The 18,340-nt window shown below is 35.5% G+C and overlaps 1 protein-coding gene and 1 long non-coding RNA gene across 6 annotated transcripts in view; one reads left to right on the top strand and one right to left on the bottom strand.

Moving 5' to 3' along the window:
* Positions 1-18,340, bottom strand: part of BRINP3 (BMP/retinoic acid inducible neural specific 3) — a 208,921-nt gene that overhangs the window by 46,018 nt on the left and 144,563 nt on the right. For all 5 annotated transcript variants that reach the window (XM_084527639.1, XM_084527642.1, XM_084527640.1 and 2 more), the window contains exons 5-6: positions 9,777-9,882; positions 6,416-6,652 (exon numbers count right to left, since the gene is read on the bottom strand). In XM_084527639.1, the coding sequence (XP_084383765.1) occupies positions 6,416-6,652; positions 9,777-9,882 (343 nt within the window). The remainder of the gene's footprint in view (positions 1-6,415; positions 6,653-9,776; positions 9,883-18,340) is intronic.
* On the top strand, positions 6,531-13,289 carry LOC311440571. The gene is made up of 6 exons (XR_014695470.1): positions 6,531-6,666; positions 6,982-7,193; positions 9,312-9,489; positions 9,801-9,888; positions 12,609-12,794; positions 13,039-13,289. It is a non-coding gene; the product is annotated as an uncharacterized lncRNA (long non-coding RNA).

Raw genomic sequence — 18,340 nt, 5'->3', positions numbered from 1 at the left:
ACCAGAATAGACAGCATTGCCTACATTAAAAGTGAGACCATGGAGTGACATCCCTCTTAATAAAGTCCAAAGATGCCAGAGAAGGTCGGAATTCCACCAGGAGTGAGTTTGTCACCAGCTTTGAAGTGAATTACATTATGGTACATAATGGTACATGGTGGACATAAGTAGAATTGTATTAGATCAACTCTTCCGCTCCTCCTCTTATTACAATATCATCACAACATTTTAAGTGTCTAAGAATGCAAATACTGTGAAAATCTTTAATAGGTTGATTTGCCAGGTGCTGCTTAAGCAGGAGGTATATAATGCTTTTAGGTTTGAAATACAGGCAATTATACTGACAGGACCTAATGGGCCATAGCCTCATTTTTTGAATCAGAGATGAACATTTTAGATATTGACTCTCTGAAGAAAAACTACACATCCCACCTGTTCATTTTATTAGAACAGTGACACCTCTGCAGGGGTGAGGTGGGGAGTATCAGTCACAGAAGGAATGACAGCTTGGTATATCGATTAAACTTCCTGACAACCACATAGGGAAGTTAATTACTGGGAGGCAAATTAACACCTTTGCAAGATAATAGAGAAAACAATAATTATGTTAGGAACTCAGGAAGCTAAATTTTCTTGGCCTTGAGCCTGAGGCTGTGAATGCTGTTTTAAAGAAAACCACTGCTCTAGTGCTCTGGGGCAAATAGTTTGAACCATATTGATTGAAGTCTTTATTCTCTGTGATTAAAAAGCACCTTCAACTTCCAGTGAGTCTTTTGAGACATTCCACAAGGAGTCTTTCAATTAAGATTTCAAATGAGACTCACTTTGCATTGCAATTGGTCTATTCTGGTCAACAGAAAGGCAAACTGTGCCACCAAAATGACCTGTGCAGTTATGCCTTATGTGTGCCATGTAAGATGAGATTGCAAGGACCTTTTGACAGGTACATTCTCTCTCCTGAATCAATAAAAATTAAGCTTATTAGAGAGCAAGATGAAATCTGTTGCTTTTATAAACAGAAGAAATCCTTCAGTTTTCCATTTTAATTTCAGGTTTATTTTTTGTAGCTTATGCTACATGTGTATAAGTTAAAATACAGCAACTGGAAAAGTAGTAATCTGTCACTGAATCACAGTAAGAGAGAACTTTAAGTGGATATTGTTTTCTCTGTAAATGGCAGTGTGGAGCTTTAGATTTACTGCCTGTCTGTAATGCAAAATCAAACCTATGCAGCTCACAATGTTATTTTTTAAGAATTGGAATCCCAACACAGACCCTCAAAGTCACTCTGGGCACTTGTCTTCTATTATAATTGCAAGAAGTTTCTTCTGGTCAGAATGTATGTATAGCAATACCTATGTTTGATATGACATTCCTAAATTAAACCTTTAAAAAACTTAAAGTATTATCACAGTAGTTTACACATGAGTTATTGAGGGCCCTGTTTGGATCTTAGGTTGTCCTTCCTACTGGTAGTAAGTGAGAAGTCCAGAACCCAGGCTCAGATATACTACATATACAATGTAGTGAATCTGCAAGCTTGGCAGATGGGAAAAATTACCTTTTTTACTTGTCAGCTAGGTGACTGATTTGAAGATAGCAAGAGGCAATAAAAAGAAATTCCATAATGCATATTTTTGCTAAAGCAGTTTTAGAAAGAACTTGCACTGGGGAATAGAAAAATTGGTGGCTTATTGGGATGGCAAACAAAATTATATTAGAGTCTCCTGACTAAATGGAGGGATTGTTAGTGTTAAACATCACACAGTTACAAAATGGAGTGCTAACATTTCTTTTAGATGACACTGGACAAACCACCTTAAAAGAAAATTGATACCATTTAAATTATTTGAATGAAGTGGCCAGATTTCAAAAGGTACTCAGCAGCCTACCACACCAGGACTGGTCTTTGGTACAGACAATGCATGATAATTTTCTTACCCCGCTATCAGAATCCAGAGCGTGTGGATGGATATTCATGCCTTCCATCCATTTTAGAACAGGTATCATGATTTCTATAAGATGCTAAGTTGCCAGACAGGGGTTGACAGGGTTATTTGTTAGAATTTGCTTCTTTGCATTGGTAAGTCTTGCTAAAAAAGAGTCTCTGGACTTTCAGAATCAGCAATGTACAACGACTATGTGTTCCTTAACAGCATTACACACATCTTGTAACCAAAAGCTTTCAGAGTCCTACGTAGTTTTAAAATTTGGGAATATTCCTAAGTAATCTTCTGACACGCTTTACTGTGTGAAACTAATTAGCAGTTGAGTGTTTAGATCAAACATTTTTCCTGAATGGGAAAGATTAAATTTACAGAGCAGGTGGAGTAGGAGGGGGAGCTGGACATTGTCCTAACAAAAGGAGTAAAATAGGTAGGGATACAAGAGTAAGTGACAACCTGAAAAGAGCAACACATTGAAAACAGATATAGTCCTGCCCTGGAGAGTGGTCATACTAAATTTTCACCTTTATGCAGTTGTAATTGTAATGTACAGGACCTTTGACTTTTAAGTATGTACACACATTTTTCTTTTGCATCTCATGATTTAAAAGGCAAAGTAATATTGTAAACTGGCTAATTTGGAAGAGAGCAGTAAGCCCTAGAAAACAGTCATATTTTCTTCTTTTATTCTTTCCTTCTTTCCTTCCTTCCTGCATTCCTGCCTTTTTTTTTTTTTTTTCTTTCTTTCTGGAGATTCAGATGGAGAGTTTCAAACATACAAACTAAATCTAGCTACCCATTGATTTTAAATGGGATTTAGGCACCAAAGAACTACCCTTTTTCACTTTAAAAAATATGTTCATCTGTTTTATCTTGAACAGACAGAAAGAATGATAACACTGACTGTAAATAAGCAATTTTAAATAGACTATTTACTTCCTCTTTAGGCTAAATTCTGTCCACAGATAAAGTGCATGACCTCAAGTGAACCCAGGAAGTTTTATAGGTCTTCATCTGGGGAAAAAATTGTCTCTGAATTCAGATAATTATTCTGTTATATGTAAAGTAAGGAAGGGTTAGGGTTGCAGGAAAGTTAGGAAGTTAATACACTTGTATTAAACTTTATGTGCATCTGGAGTTCCGTATAACCTCATAATAAATGTAAAAGTATGGAATTAATCCATTTATTCCTCTGCAGTTTGCAATAGGCTATATAGGCCAGTAGTTAGTGTACTGGATTATCCTGTATTTACCTACTCAGATTCCAAATTCTTAATCTAGACATCCTTTTCCCTATTCTTGTCTAGCTAATTTATTTTTATTCTAGATTGATTTCAATAAAATAACATACTCATCCCAAAAGCTGACTTACATTGATTAGACAAAGCCTGAAGGATGTACTTCCCTCATCAAACCTACAGAATATCTATTTAAAACATTAATTTTGTCTAGTAACAGTCACTTTTGTTCTCAGAACACATAGTTTACATGAATCAGATATTGCAGGTATGTTATTGTTCTTAAAGTTTTCACAAGGAAGGTCTAATTTTCTTCAGAAAATCTCGCAGTAATCACTGTTGCTGGAAATGCTTACAGATTATGTGTGTCAATATTAGACAGGCATTTGAGGTGGTGACATATGATTTACAGAGGAAGACTGAATGAACCATGACTACATTATATGTCAAATGTTCACATGACAACTCTTCTTCAGCAAAGTGCAGGCCCAAGCACTGAACAAGGTTTCTTATGCAAAATTGTTTATAAATAAGAACAGAGATTTCCTAAGCTACATATGAGATGTAGACATGATGCTTCATACATTTATTAGATTAAAAATAATTCAAGGGCTTAAATGTACATGTGGCATATGGCTTAATGATACTGATAAACCATATTTCACAGTTTATTAGTTAATGTGATTACTAGCAATAACCTAATTGGCATATGTAGGTAAAGTTTTCATGTTGGGTATTCACATAGCTGAAAAGATACAGAGAAAAGATAAAAAGATAAAATTTCTAAGTTTTTTAAAAGCATAGAATTTAACTCTTACCTGTTTGCCTCCTGACAATCATGGTTCAGTCCTGAACACAGGACTACTTGTGTCTGACAATAAACTATTCTAACTTGTAAGTTATTTGATGTCCCTGTATATCTTGCCATAAGAATTCTCCACAGGTTCCAGTATGTGTATAATCATTATTTTCAGGTAACTAAAATTGCTGCTAAGTAGGTACCATCAAATGAAATTCTTCAGTTATTGAATAAGATTTCATCCTGATCAAACAAGACAAATTTTGGTAAACAAATCTGTGTCATTTAGTAGAGTCAATACACTCATTCCAGTTTGCAAAGCAGTAAATGATATCATGAATCCAGAAATGTATAAGGGTGTTAAAGTAGCCATTGACAAAATGCTGCTTTTATGTACACAAAATGAAATATAATTTAATGCTTTATAATCAGTAATTATATATTTTTAAATTTTATAATTAATTTTATATAATTTCCAGGCAGAAATGTTCTCCGGAAAGAACGTTCTGGTGTTCTCATGTCAAGAGTAAAACTGGAGCTTGGAAAAGGACCTAAGATCTTCAAAAACAGACTGAGATGCAGACATCAAGTCTCACTAACAGTTAAAGTGATGAATATGTAACTGATATAGAGTCTTTAGAAATTTTTGAATTTCTTTAACAACAAAACAGCGAATGTAAAAATGTAAAAAGTAGATCCCTGAGGAGGTTAAACCTTGCTCTCCTGAAGTCCAGGGTCACAATCTTACATTTTGCCCTGTTTCCTCCTCATAAGATCCTGAACTCTACCATATCATAGTCACTGCAGCTAAGGGGCTGCCCCCTACCTTCACATCTCCAACTAGTCATTCATTAGTACAAGGTCCAGCAGCACACCCCTCCTTGTTGGCTTTTCCACTAACTGTGCCAAAAAAAGTTGTCATCAATGCACTGCAGGAACCTCCTGGACCCTGTGTGCCTGGCTGTGTGATCTTCCCAGCAGATATCAGGGTGGTTGATGTCCACCACGAGAACCAGGGCTTGGGACTGAGAGGCTACCGGGAGCTGTCTGAAGAAGGCTTCATCTACCTCCACTTCCTGATCAGGTGGCCTGTAGCAAACACCCACAACAGGGTCAGCCGTGGTAGCCTGCCCTTTAATCCTTACCCATAAGCACTCAACTCACTCTTTGTTCAGCCCTGGGCAGACGTCCACGCATTCCAGTTCTCCTGTGAGAGAACTGCGCTCTATTGTTCTCTTGCTGTTCTCTTCTGTTCTCTTGTAAAGAGCAACTCTACCACCTTGCCTTCCTGTCCTGTCTTTTTTAAAAAGTACGTAGCCTTCCATGATAGCATTCCAGTCATATGAGCTATCCCACCTCGTCTCTGTGACTGCAATGAGATAATAGCCTTGTGACCACATGCAGCTCTCCAGTTCTTCCTGTTTGTTACCCATACTAAGTGCATTAGTATACAAGAATTTCAGGGAGCTGAAACACCCATTGCTGAAATGCTTAGTCATTTTGCCCCTCTCTGCCACTTACTCATCCTCTTTCCCCAGTACAACTCCTTTCAAACTATGATTTCTGCTTTTTCCTTATCTCCCTCATTTATCTTTTTTCTTGGTGATTTTTCCCAGATCTGCTTAGATCTCCTTACTTTTCCCACCATCTGGCTAGACAGCTGTTACTGATATCACTGAGTGAAAACAGCTGTTCAGAACCTGATTTTACCTGTGGTTCTCATTCTCTAAGGGACAGGAAATTCTGAAGATCAGGACAGATGAAATGATGTATGAAACAAACCTTGATGCTTTAGAGAAAACTGATGTGGTATAAACATTCTGCAATGGCAATGGGTAGGCCCAGCATAAGCAGAAATCACATGAAGATAACATACAAGTTATCAACTACAATGGGATAACTATTAGCTATTTGGTAAATTAAAGGCAGGCTGTGCTCTCTGTCTCTGGGCATCTCCGGAGGTATGAGATAAAAAGGAAGTACAACTCTGACCCAACACAGCAAAATGGATGTGAAATGAAACAGTTTTTTCAGCAATAATTGAATAGACAGTTGTTTCAGCAACAGAATAAAAATTCAGAATACCTGTGTTAAGTATATGCAACCTGACTTTGTTCCCCATTTGATTTGCTTTCTGCCTGCTCCAGCACAATTCTTGCTCCAGTAGGGACCAAGTCCTCACAGCCCTGGACTCCACAAAGTGTAAGAGATGCATACTCAAACATAGCCTGCTTAAACACTGATGTAATCACACAAATTGTTCAACATGATGTGATGAAAGCAGTTTATCAGAATGTTTTAATAATTAAGACTGAGATCCAGGATGTTTAGCTTTAGATCTCTGAACCATTCTGGATATAGATGTAGTCTGTCGTATAAATCTTATTTATAATGCAGAGCCAAATAGACAAAAATCTTATAAAACATCTCACCAGATTCTTCAAATTCACTGTTGTATGCATTCCAAGTTTCACTTATGCGTAGCAGATTTTCTTCCATGGCTTGAATGTCCATGTAGGGACAGTTGCACTCTGGGAATTTGGGGCCACACTGACACCAGCAGTCATTGTCCTTGCAGATGAACTCCCCCTCTGAATTGCAGGCAATATAGCTCAGAGCTGCCTGGACAAAATGTTCTTGAAGATACTCAGGGAGGATGACTTGAAGACCTGAAGGAAACAGAGTAAGTACTGTGTTATTAAACCCAAATGTATATTCAAGTCAAGCAATTTCCTGTACCTATATAACATGGTAATAAATAAATAAATAAACAATAAGCTAATAATAAGCTACAAAAATAAACTATATCGTTTACTTAGGACAATTTACATATATGTCAAGCATTTGCACTATGTCATGTATTTCCTTACCTAAGAATTAATTTCAGATATATACTTTACACTCCTGTCTCATTATGGAACATCCATTCCAGTAGATAGTAACTTGTGTTCCTCACATTGTATACTAGTGTAATTTCTTTTTTCTTTTACAAACTCAGCTGTAGAAGCTATTCAGTAAGGAAACATGCAGATGAATTACAATACTGATACTATGCAGCTAATACAAATTCTGGGAGTGCTGGAGGGAAAGCAGCTTTGAAAGACAACAGTGAGAGTAAAGGGGCTGTATAACCAGAAGAAAAGAGGTTTGAAGACAAACATTTCCATTCTGTATTGGACTTGTTTTCCATGTTGGCTTTGACGTAAGTAGGTATGCCTGAAGTACAGAAATGTCTAAATTACTCTGGTTATTTCTCCATGATTCTGTAGACACAAACTAAGAATAATCAGAAAATTGAACTGTAGGACATTTTAGGAAAATAAAATTAAAATAATATTTCATTTTGTAAAACATCAATAAATAATGGCCTATTTTCAGCAAGGCATTGCAAAAATATGTGTACAATGATTCGTTATGACCAGTAACTGTGTCAGTTTGAGCAAAATCAGATAAACATCAGTTTTGTTATTGATTTTTTTTGAGTGCATGCATTTATAATGTGGTTTACCCCTATTTCATCTTTCAGTACTTTAAGCAGACTTTGCAGGATGGGACTTCATCCATCACCACAGAAAGTCCTCTGAATACAACATGCATTGGAATTAGCTCAAATCAGGTGTTATCAAATAGATGTTTACACTCCTACAGGATTTCAGAATGCTAAGAGACAGTTAGCTGGATGTGCTGGGTAGGGCTATAAAACCCTAAGAAACAGAATTCAATCAACTAAAACTTTAGCATGGAGAAGGGATGGAAGATGTAGCTACCATATTGTTTAAAAAATTAGCATGCTATGTCCCAAATCCCTTTGCAAACCATTTTCACACTTCATGACAGGTAGAAGTCTTATAAAATCATGTTTCACATGTATCAAAATGTATGTGGTTCAGATGTATCAGAACCACAGAGCAGGAAAATTAAAAATTCAGAATGTCTGTGACCAGAAGTTTATTCATCTGAAAATTTTTACCACTGTTAACATGATTTCACTGATGGGAATGAGTATTTTATACAGAAGCATTGTAAATTAATTGTAGCCATCAGTCCTTTAGCTACAACAATAGTCAGAAACAAACAAACAAAAAACACACACAGCAAGATTTTTGATTTATTACATGTAGCTATATTCTGAAGTAAAAATAATTTTTCAGGAACCAGTGGGGCTTATTTGTAGGCCAATTAATTTCTCAGCTATTAAATGTTTATTTATGATAAAGGGTACTTGGACAATTTCATACAGATTTATTCCTAATTTTAAGGTAAATAAAAAAAAAAATAACAGTAATTTTATGACCTTTCCAAGTAGAAAGCCATATTCAAATGCATTATAATATTGCTAAAACTGTGTCTGTTTGTGCTTTCTTCTGCATCATATCAAAACTTGTAAAACTCTTGACTATACTTTTTAATGTACCGGTATATTTGTGAAAAACCTTGGTATTATGAAAGTAAAAGAAAGCCCAGATAAGCAATCCCACCTTGTTCAATTCCTACATAGTAAGCATGAAATAGTCTAAGCAGTTCTGACACTAAATTTCTTGTGACAATTTAATGGCATGTGTAAAACTGTTCTCTGACTGATGTGAGGATTGATTTCCAAATTTTAACTTAGAAACATTGTGCAAATGCTGCAGACCATTAAAAATGGCTTTTTTTTTTTTTTTTTTTTTTCCTGGAGATATTTCATTGCATTTCAATAAAAATGACAAGTTCTTTTAAAAAATAAAAATCACATATATATAAATATATCATCTGTGAAATCATTGTTTGATTTAATGGCTTTATACCGATTCTCACCTTCTGGAAAGAGAGAGGAAAAGCAAAAAACAACCCTCTCCTCCTTTCCCCCCCCCCAAAAAAAAAAAAAAAAAAAAAAAGGATGTATTAGACAAGAAGATAATCTTTCCCAGACAATCTTATTAATCAGCAACAACTTCACACTATATGTCCAACTGAGATATGAACCAATAGTAATTTTAATTACAGCTGGAAATAATTGTGAAGCTACCTGTAAAAGCAAATTGACAACCATACTCTTCTCTTTTTGTATATACACGGGTATACACAAAAACATCAGTTAGTCTGTTTTCAAAATAATAATAAAAAAGTTGTTCATGTTACATTTGTGTAACTGAAACAAACAATAATTAGTAAGGTCCCTAGAGGTTCACTTTCAAAAATGTTTAGGTGCCTAATCTGCAATTTGGGGTACGTATCTGTTGGAATTAACAACAAATAAATTAGAAATTAATCCTCTTTATATATATATATAAATATATATATTCACTTTTTCTTTTTCTTTTTTTTTTTTTTTTTCTGTTGTGTGAGATGTCTAAACTTCCAGATTTTCTTAAAAGTCCCAGAGGAGCCTTTGGACTCTGCGTTTGTTCCAGTGGGATGACTGCATGATGTATATGCCACTACTCAAAATGTGCAAAGCAGGCTGAACACATTAAATGTCATTCCCTGCTTGGTAGAATCTGTGGGAATTCAAGCTTTGTAAAAGGTGAGCAAGTCGTTGCTAAATCAGGCTGTAAAATGTTAACATTATTCAGATTATTTTCTGATGGGCACAGAAATTGCTTCTATTTCAAAGGCAACATGAGTTACTGACATTTCTTTCACTTTGCCTAGAATATACTTATTGGGGAAGGAAAAAAAAAAAGAAAAAAAAAAAAAAAAAAGAAAAGAAAAAAAGAAAATGACCTTTCATGAGGTGGAAAAAATAAAAACAAATAGTGTGATAAATGTCATCCTGTTCCAAAACAGATTAATGAAATTGTACCTACATACCTTGCAACTGAATCTTATTTTCAGGACTCTGAACCAGAACAGAACTGACAGAATCTAGGTTGTCATAGTTACTGCAGCCAAGAGGACCAGTCCGCGTTTCTGTTACCTGATGGTAAGGGAATGGAAAAGCATTTGCTGCATTATTCAAAACAGACTGAAGAGTTCAGAAGGTTGTTGCATAAAGTTTCCCTTTAATTCAGCTGTCTGTACATTTCAGACTTAAGGTGAAATATCTCATTTTATATATGACAAGTATGATTGTAAATGTTTTACCAGTACAACAAACTTTGGAAAGTGCTATTTCAATAGCAAGGAATCACTACAAGTGACCAACAGTCTACAGATGATTTATTTCTTCATAGCTATAGAATTAATTTAATAAATATGGTTCATAAAAATGCAGACTATGATTTTCATTGATGAAACTTGTGCACATGGCAGCTCCCTGTTGAAATCATGAAAAAACTTTGATTTCTTCTCTATAGCACAGCAGGACTCAGAAGTAAAAATACTTTATGAGCTGCGCTTACAATGGTGATGCTGGGTTATCTTTCATCTGGGAAAGATCTAAAATAAGATTAGATGTAAGACTAGACATCCTGCCTACTGTAATCACAGAATCAATGACCACAGGATCAAAATACATCTAAATTTATCAAAACAATATCACCACAAATAAAGCTTTGTGTTAGCAGTGGTGGGTTGTGTTTGGCAACATGCAGTTTGTTAAATGAGTAAATACATTATTAATAATAATAACAATAATAAAGGCAAGTGATTTATATACTTTATGGAATATTATATATGACACTTAAGTGTCAAAAAAAAAAAAAAAAAAGATTAGAAAAGCTAACTTCTTTTTAAATGCCATAATAAGTGAAAAAAAATAGGGCCTAATCCAGTTTCTCTGCAATTAATTGCGACAGCTGTTGAAGCTCTTCAGTGATGCCCAGAGGGCAGGCTGGCAGCTCCACAGCCAGCCAGGCAGTGTCTCAATGGCTATTATAGCTTCTATAGGTAGCTGAGGAAAAATCTCAAATACTTAGGACAAGTGGGTATACCAAGATCTCACTTTTTTTAACTGGATTGGATGCTGTAGAAAATTCATGGCTTTGGAATTCCTTCCCCTTTATACCAACACCAGAAAGAAAGAGGACGTTGATTTGCTTCAGCTCTGAATACTATTCTTTATTTCAGGTAGTGTATTATACCCTGAATCTCCTGGAGAATAAGTCTAAATTACGGGGTCAAAGAGCTCATTTCCAAAATTTACGCCTCCACTGAGCAGCAAACATCTAACATTAACTCTTATGAATAGAAGGAAGCCTGCTATTTAAGCAATCTGTTTTGAAAGGAATATGGAGATTTACAAAAATAATTCATGAATGATTATGTTGTTTAGGATCACTCAGTGGTCTTACAGTGTCTGTGCTACCACCAGCATGTGTGAGTGGCTGCAGCTGGATCATGCAATTTCTTAAACTACTGAGATTATCTATACATTGTTTAATATTTTCCTAGCCCTAAAATTTTCATAAAATAAGTGTGAAATCTTATGCTATCCCAAGTTATTGGCCCCTTTCTTTTACTCTGAACTAGTATTCCTGAGAACTGAGAAGGATTTTGTAATGCCATCAGCCTGTGGGGAGAACACGCTGAAATGATTTCAGCCAAATCTGGTAGCAAAGTGCCAGCCATGCAAGGAAATAAATGTAGTCAGGATCTCTACTCCCTGCCCAAATTTGGCAGTGTCTGATATTTATGCCAAGGCCAGATTTACCTCGTTTTTTTGCTTAATCATCCTGAATCAACATAAAAATTCTTGCGTGGGTATCAGATTTGTGTGGGACACAGCCAGAACAACAACTTTGATTTATCGGTGACCCTCCAGGCCCTTTCCCTTCTCCCAAGTGATCAGAGTTTCATTCTAAAATCCCATTTTCTATAGTATCCTCAGCCCATATAAGGAATACTAAACTGTTCATATAGTATCAAAGACAGGCATCTACATTAAATAAGATAAATAACCAGAAGAAAATAGGAATGAAGGTAGTTATAAGTTTTATCCTATTTCTGAAAGATTATGCTAAGCATTTATCTCTGAAATTCTTTATATAAAGATCCATTTATTTTTGCATTTTTTTTAATTATTATTTTCAATCATTTGTTTATAAGGCAATGCAATTCATGAATTCATCTGAAATGTAGGAACTATAAAGACAGTTTTACAAATTCCTATTCATTCTGTTTATTCTTATGCTTCCTGCAATTACAAAATAAGAAAGGTTAGTAAGTAGTTGTATAATTATAATGTCTCATTTTTTTCATGAAACATCAGTCTTCACTTGGATGATGCAAAACACAGATAGCAATAACCATTGTTTTGATTATGGAAGTGACAACACTTGGTGTATCTTGGTGTATCTAGGAAGCAGAGGGGAAATACATATCATTACAAGGTGCTTTTTTTTTTTTTTTTAATTGTTTTCTAAGGACCAGCCATATAAAATTTCTGATTCAAATGAAAATTAAATATATGAGAAAAAAAAAAGAGCAGGGTTAGATTTTGTTGTGGACATAAACTCATGGGAAGGGCTATGTTGAGCTGACAGGCACTCATGCTCATTGTAGGTAAGCAATAAAATATTGTTTTAAAATAATAATAATTTAAAATAATAAATAATGATCTAAAAATAGAGCAATATAAAAGGCCTTTTTCTAAGTATTAGATTTTCACTGAAATCTATATATTTCTATTGTTCATCTTTTCAAAGTGCTCTAGCCTTCTTCTGTCTAATCCTTTTCTCTGGTACTTTAAACTTCTGCATACAGATCATATTGGAAAAAGAAAATAGACTGCATAGTTCGAACATAACTCCAAACCCCAAAAACAGTTATAAAACAGCCAAACTCCAGCTTTCCATGGATGGCACTTCTAGTCAGAGGCCAAAGTTACATAAATCATATTATACCCTGCACAAGCCCTACTCAACAAAGATTGCAAATTGGAAGAACAATGTGAGTAGTCAATAAATGAAATGCGGATTACATAAGAAAGCTTCAAATTTCTGGCAAGTTATTTGATCAAATGAAAGGATTTTATTTTGTGGAAAATCCTTTAAGTAGAAAAGTAGACTACAAGGGGAAAAAAAAAAGATGGGGGGGGGGGGGGGAAGGGAGGTAGAATCCAAATGAGTTAATTCTGTCTCAGTGCAGGTGTTACTAAAATCACCGATAATTTTGCATTTTCTGTCTGTCAAAGGAAGAAGATACAATGATAGAAGAAGCATTGGAAAGGAATTGGCACTTCTTTAAGTATGTTCCAAACACAGAAGTATGACTATATTCAGTTCCAGGATCACAGCTAAAGTGTTTTGTCTGAAGGTGTACAATAAAAGCTAAGTCAAAAACAGGAGAGGGAAAGGTAAAATGTAAATATTGTATGCTAAGATGCTAGTATAGTCCAGAAGTGATTGCAGATGAATAAAGACAAATAAAGATGAATAAAGAACACTGATTTCTAAGAGCTTGATCCAGAATCTGTAAAGGACACTAACTCACAAAGCAAAATACAGCAGAACAGTTATTTAATAATGAAAAACCCCTAAGAACCAGTAACAAAATATTTGACATGAACCAAGCAAGCTATTCTCAAGTGCCTTGTTTTCAAAGATTATCACAACACAGGTTTCCCTGGGCAGCAGGATTTTCAGTTCCCAGAAATAAACTGTAACATGTGGCATTAACGAGATAAATGCCTACAGTTTTCAGTCAGTTAAAACTCATAACCATGGTGATAATGACCTGATTATAAGTGCACTGAGTATGTACCTCCCAGCGCTGCTTAAGGGCTGAATTCTTGTGATATCAGTGGGTAGTATTTCCCTGGGAAACTACTTTTTTTTGTCCGTGATAATTAGGCCTACAGAAGATTCTCCTAATAAGAATAAAATATATTTCTGCAGAGCTTTTTTTTTTTTTTTTTTTTTTTCCCCAGGTGTTTTCTTTCAAATACACATAGCTAATATTCTTATCTACATGCCCATCCAGAGATAGTAGGCTGTCTTACATAAAGGACTGTCCTCTTTACGAAGACTCTTTTAAAATGTATTTGGCTTCTAAGGAAGATAACTAAGCACATAAAGGAGAAGGAAACAATGCTAGTCACTTCAAAATAGGAAGCTGCATTCATATTCATATTACCCTCTTTAATATTTTAAACATTTAAATAGTGACTTAGGAAATTCCTCATATATATGTGACACCAGTGTTGGAAGAAGGTATCTTCTGAATGACTGGTACATATAGAAGAATGAACAAAGGCATATCAGGAGAAGAAACCCAAGGAAAAAGACAAAATTGGAGTGATTTAATATTTTGGAGGATCATCTGACGAAGAGGAAGAACTTTTTTTATGCAAGGAAGCTAATTGTTAGGTAAAACCAGATCCTGCCACCATCACTCACTAAGTAAGTTCTTTCCTTCATAAATCATTCAGTGGGATTAATTGCATAGTAACAGCGCTTGGCAGTTCCTAAAATAATTGGAAGTCCCCAGTGTAATTACACATTATCAGCAATCAGACAGAAGAGTTAACCTAGACATAATGGCGTCCATAGTCCAGTAGTGCTGCAAGGCGGCAAGGATCACTTAATGGTGGTAGGCAAAGGTCTGTAAGGGATAAATCATACCTGTGAGCTACAAAACCAGGTGTATATATGACCTTGATATGGAACAGAAGAGTCATGAGGGGCTGCCTGGCTGGATGTTATCACAGCACATATTTTTCATCCCCTATTGTCTTTAGAATTTTTCTGCATGACTCCCTGTCAACCCTACCTTAAGGACTTGTCTTCCAGCCCATGTTTCCTCACCTTGTCATCCCTGTACATTCAACTCAATACTCATTTCACTTTAAGAAAAGTTGATCACATGAATAAGACCTAACTGTATTTTCTGTTTAGAAGTGGCTCTCCTGCCAATGCAGTGGGGTGGTTTCATGCTGATGGACAGCTAACATCCACCCTGCTACTCTCTCACTTCTCAAAAGAACAGTGGGAGAAAATATTATGAAAAGAGACTCATGGGCTAAGATAAGGAGATCACTCACTAATTATCATCATAGGCAAAACAGATTCAGCATAGGGAGCTTCATATATTTTATTGTCTATTACTAGCAGATTAAATAAAAGGAAACTAAAAACCTTCAATTACCATCCACCTTCTTCTACTTCCTCCTTCCAGGTGGTACAGTGGAATAGGGAATGGAGGCTGTGGTCAGTCCATAACGCTTCGCCTCTGCCACTCCTTCACGGTCACTCCCTGCCCCAGCTCCACATAGGGTCTCTCCCACAGGATGCCATTTTAGGAGTTTGCTTTTTGTTGGTGGTAGGCTTTTTTGTTGTTTTTGTTTGTTTCTTTGATTTTAGAATTGCTAGTATTCTAAAGCAATACCTCATAGGCATGTGACATTTTCAATACATTTTCCATCAGCTGTCTTGTTAGTATAAGACTGACTTTTTAATTTGATGAATCCACTAACTGAGACAATCTGGAATCACTACCATCTTAATTTTCTGTCAACTGATGTTATATGACATTGCAGAGTCAGTAAACTTGATGTTTCAGCAAATGAAATAAATTGCAAAATGTTCATTAACCAGGAAAAGTGGAATAAGAACTTCTTTCAAATTTGGAGGGAAGGAGACAACTTTCAGTTTCACTGAACACAGCGATAAAACTTCCCATGAGATCAGCGTAATCCCTCTCACTCCTTTCTTTCTCTATTCTCAGGAATGTACTGTGAGCTACGCTGCTACATTACAATGACAAAGAATTGAAAGGTATTATCCCCACATTAAACATTAAATACCTTGGAAATCAGAATATTTTATGAATTGGAAATGAACTCAGACTATCCTAATTCCATTCTGTTTTTACATTCTTATAAAAGATAATGATTTGGGGGAACTGTTTAGTTTCATCTGATACAGAGCAAACACTTGTAAGTTCAGTTCTATTTTCCACTATTTCAGACAACAATTTGTTAACTGCTAATTGCAGGAGGATGCACATGAACATCGACAAACCTTTGAATCTATGCTATGCCACAGGAAAGTTAGAGAAGAAATGAAGACATTCAGGAATGCACCAGCTTTGAGCTACCAAAACATATGTAAGTTAAACAGCTTTCTAAAGATAGCTGGGATAGAGGTGGGGAAGGGAAGGAAAAATGATTATTCCTTATGCTGTTCCATAACAATGGCTCTGCAAACTTTGCAACACTTCTGAGGCTCTAGAACTTGAAGCTGAGGAATTACCCCAACTGAAATTGCTGGCAACATTGACAGTTCTGGCATTGGAGCCACAATCTTCCCTTTTATTCCCATGTATCTTTATCTGAAACAACAGGAAAGCTCCCAGAAAATTAGGCTGTCTGGGCAGGAGTGCCAAAATCTTTATTACCTGCACTTCCAGGAATCAAGGGTTGCATCAGCCTTACAACAGATAATGAGGATAGGCATTCTCATTGAAAGAACAAGTTATTCTTTTTAACAAGTTTTGAGGAATACATGAGAGTGAAGTTCTCTTATGGAGAAGTAATGGACTTCTTAGTAAAGATGCAATAAACGCTCAATATTTTATTTTTGTTTACATTTAGATACTTCTGCTAACCCACATCTTGAATGAATGCTGCTAGGATTTTTTAAGTATAGCATGCTCCCTAGCCCTCACTTCTTTTCCAAACATAATACAATTATTATATAAAGCACAAAAAAAGCTCCAAAAAATCCTGGGATGCATAATGTAAAGGGACATCTTCTGTCTTTATTTAGTCCAACTGCAAAATCCCATGCAAGGACTTCCAAAAAGGATTAGGAATAGGATTTATATCTTCATTGCTGAGTTTCAATATACAATGCTGAGGATACTGGGATTTTTCATTGTGTTCCCGTTAGTTTTAAAATGATAGAACAATTTGGAAATTTATAAGACTCACAGATATTATCACAATCACAGTTGAATGGACAATTGTTGTCTTAGGTTGGGAAACTATACACAAAAATATAAAGTCTTTCTAGAATCAGAATACAAAGTCAAAATATTCCTTTGTGAAACCACAGAAAAAGGTCAAGATTAAAAAAACATTATTTCTGCATAATTTTTACACATTTTACCTTTTACCTGTGGTCGGTTTTAAAAATTATACATATTATATTTTCAGAAAAAAAAAAAAAAAAGTATTAAAAAAATTTATTAAAGATATTAGAACTTAAAAATAACATCAAAAGAAGTAAAATCTTCAAGCTCAAAAATCAAAGTAAGAATAGGTTAATTAAGATCCAGATTTTCTACAGAGATCTTACCTAAGATTAAATAGTTCAGTACAAGTTTAAAACTTATTTGCAATGTCTTTGGTAGCATTATTAAAAATTTACTAATTTAAGATATTCCCAAATTTTATATTTCCTCTTGTCAAATGCATATAAACTACAGAATTATTTTTGCTGGCCATAGCACTACAGTTCCTAACATTCAGCACCTCACATGTGTTGACATCTGCAAGGACATTTTACACATCTACTTTATTTTACCATACTCCAGTCAAACTACCCCTTTTGGGGTTGTCACTGTAACCTCTCAAAAAAAATCACATTACTGTCCATAATATGCATGTCTACTGGTTTGCTCTCTATATAAAAACTTGCATGTTTTTAAGGATTTATTTTTAGGTTCTGTCCTTATTATTTCTTGCCCATTTATTCCTTCTGGTAAATGACTGCAACACATTTGCCGTTTCTGATTCATCATTAATGATTAGTCTCCATTTATAGTTTTGTACAATTCTTATTTTTATGTGACAGTTTTTTACACTTTTTCCTGCCCATCAACTTATCAATTACAACTGATCTATAGTTTAATCATTAAGCACCTCTCAGATGTTCAAACTAAAGGGAAATTCTTGGCTAAATTTGTTGTAGAAAATCAAAGCAACTTTATGTTAAAGTTCTTAACTTCATTTAAATTGAAGTCTCCTTTTTGTTAGCTGAACAGTTTAGGTTTATTGTTCTGTAACTCTGACTAATTGTGCTGTTCCATTACTATTGTGTAATTTAATGTTTGGGGAAAGCAAATACTCAGCCTTTAAATCCCATGGATTTATGTAAAGACATAGAAAAAACACATGAGATGGGAATCTGATTCCAAATTTTGCTGCAGTAAATACATATATTGCTGACGATACTAAACTGGGAGGAGCTGTTGACTCTGTTGAGGGTGGAAAGGCCTTGCAGAGAGATCTGGACAAATTGGAGAGCTGGGCAATCACTAACCACGTGAAGTTTAACAAGAGCAAGTGTCCGGTCCTGCACCTGGGACGGGGCAACCCTGTCTATATGTATAGACTGGGCGACAAGACACTGGAGAGCAGCCCTGCAGAGAGGGATCTGTGGTTGATAGCAAGTTGAATGTGAGCCAGCAGTGTGCCCTGGCAGCCAGGAGGCCCAACCATATCTTGGGGTGCACCAAGCATGGCACTGCTAGCCAGTTGAGGGAAGTGATTG

Source organism: Aythya ferina, assembly GCF_964211825.1.
Source record: "Aythya ferina genome assembly, chromosome: 8".
NCBI lineage: Eukaryota > Metazoa > Chordata > Aves > Anseriformes > Anatidae > Aythya > Aythya ferina.
The sequence above is the reverse complement of the archived record's forward strand: the minus strand, read 5'-3'. Positions and strand labels throughout refer to the sequence as shown.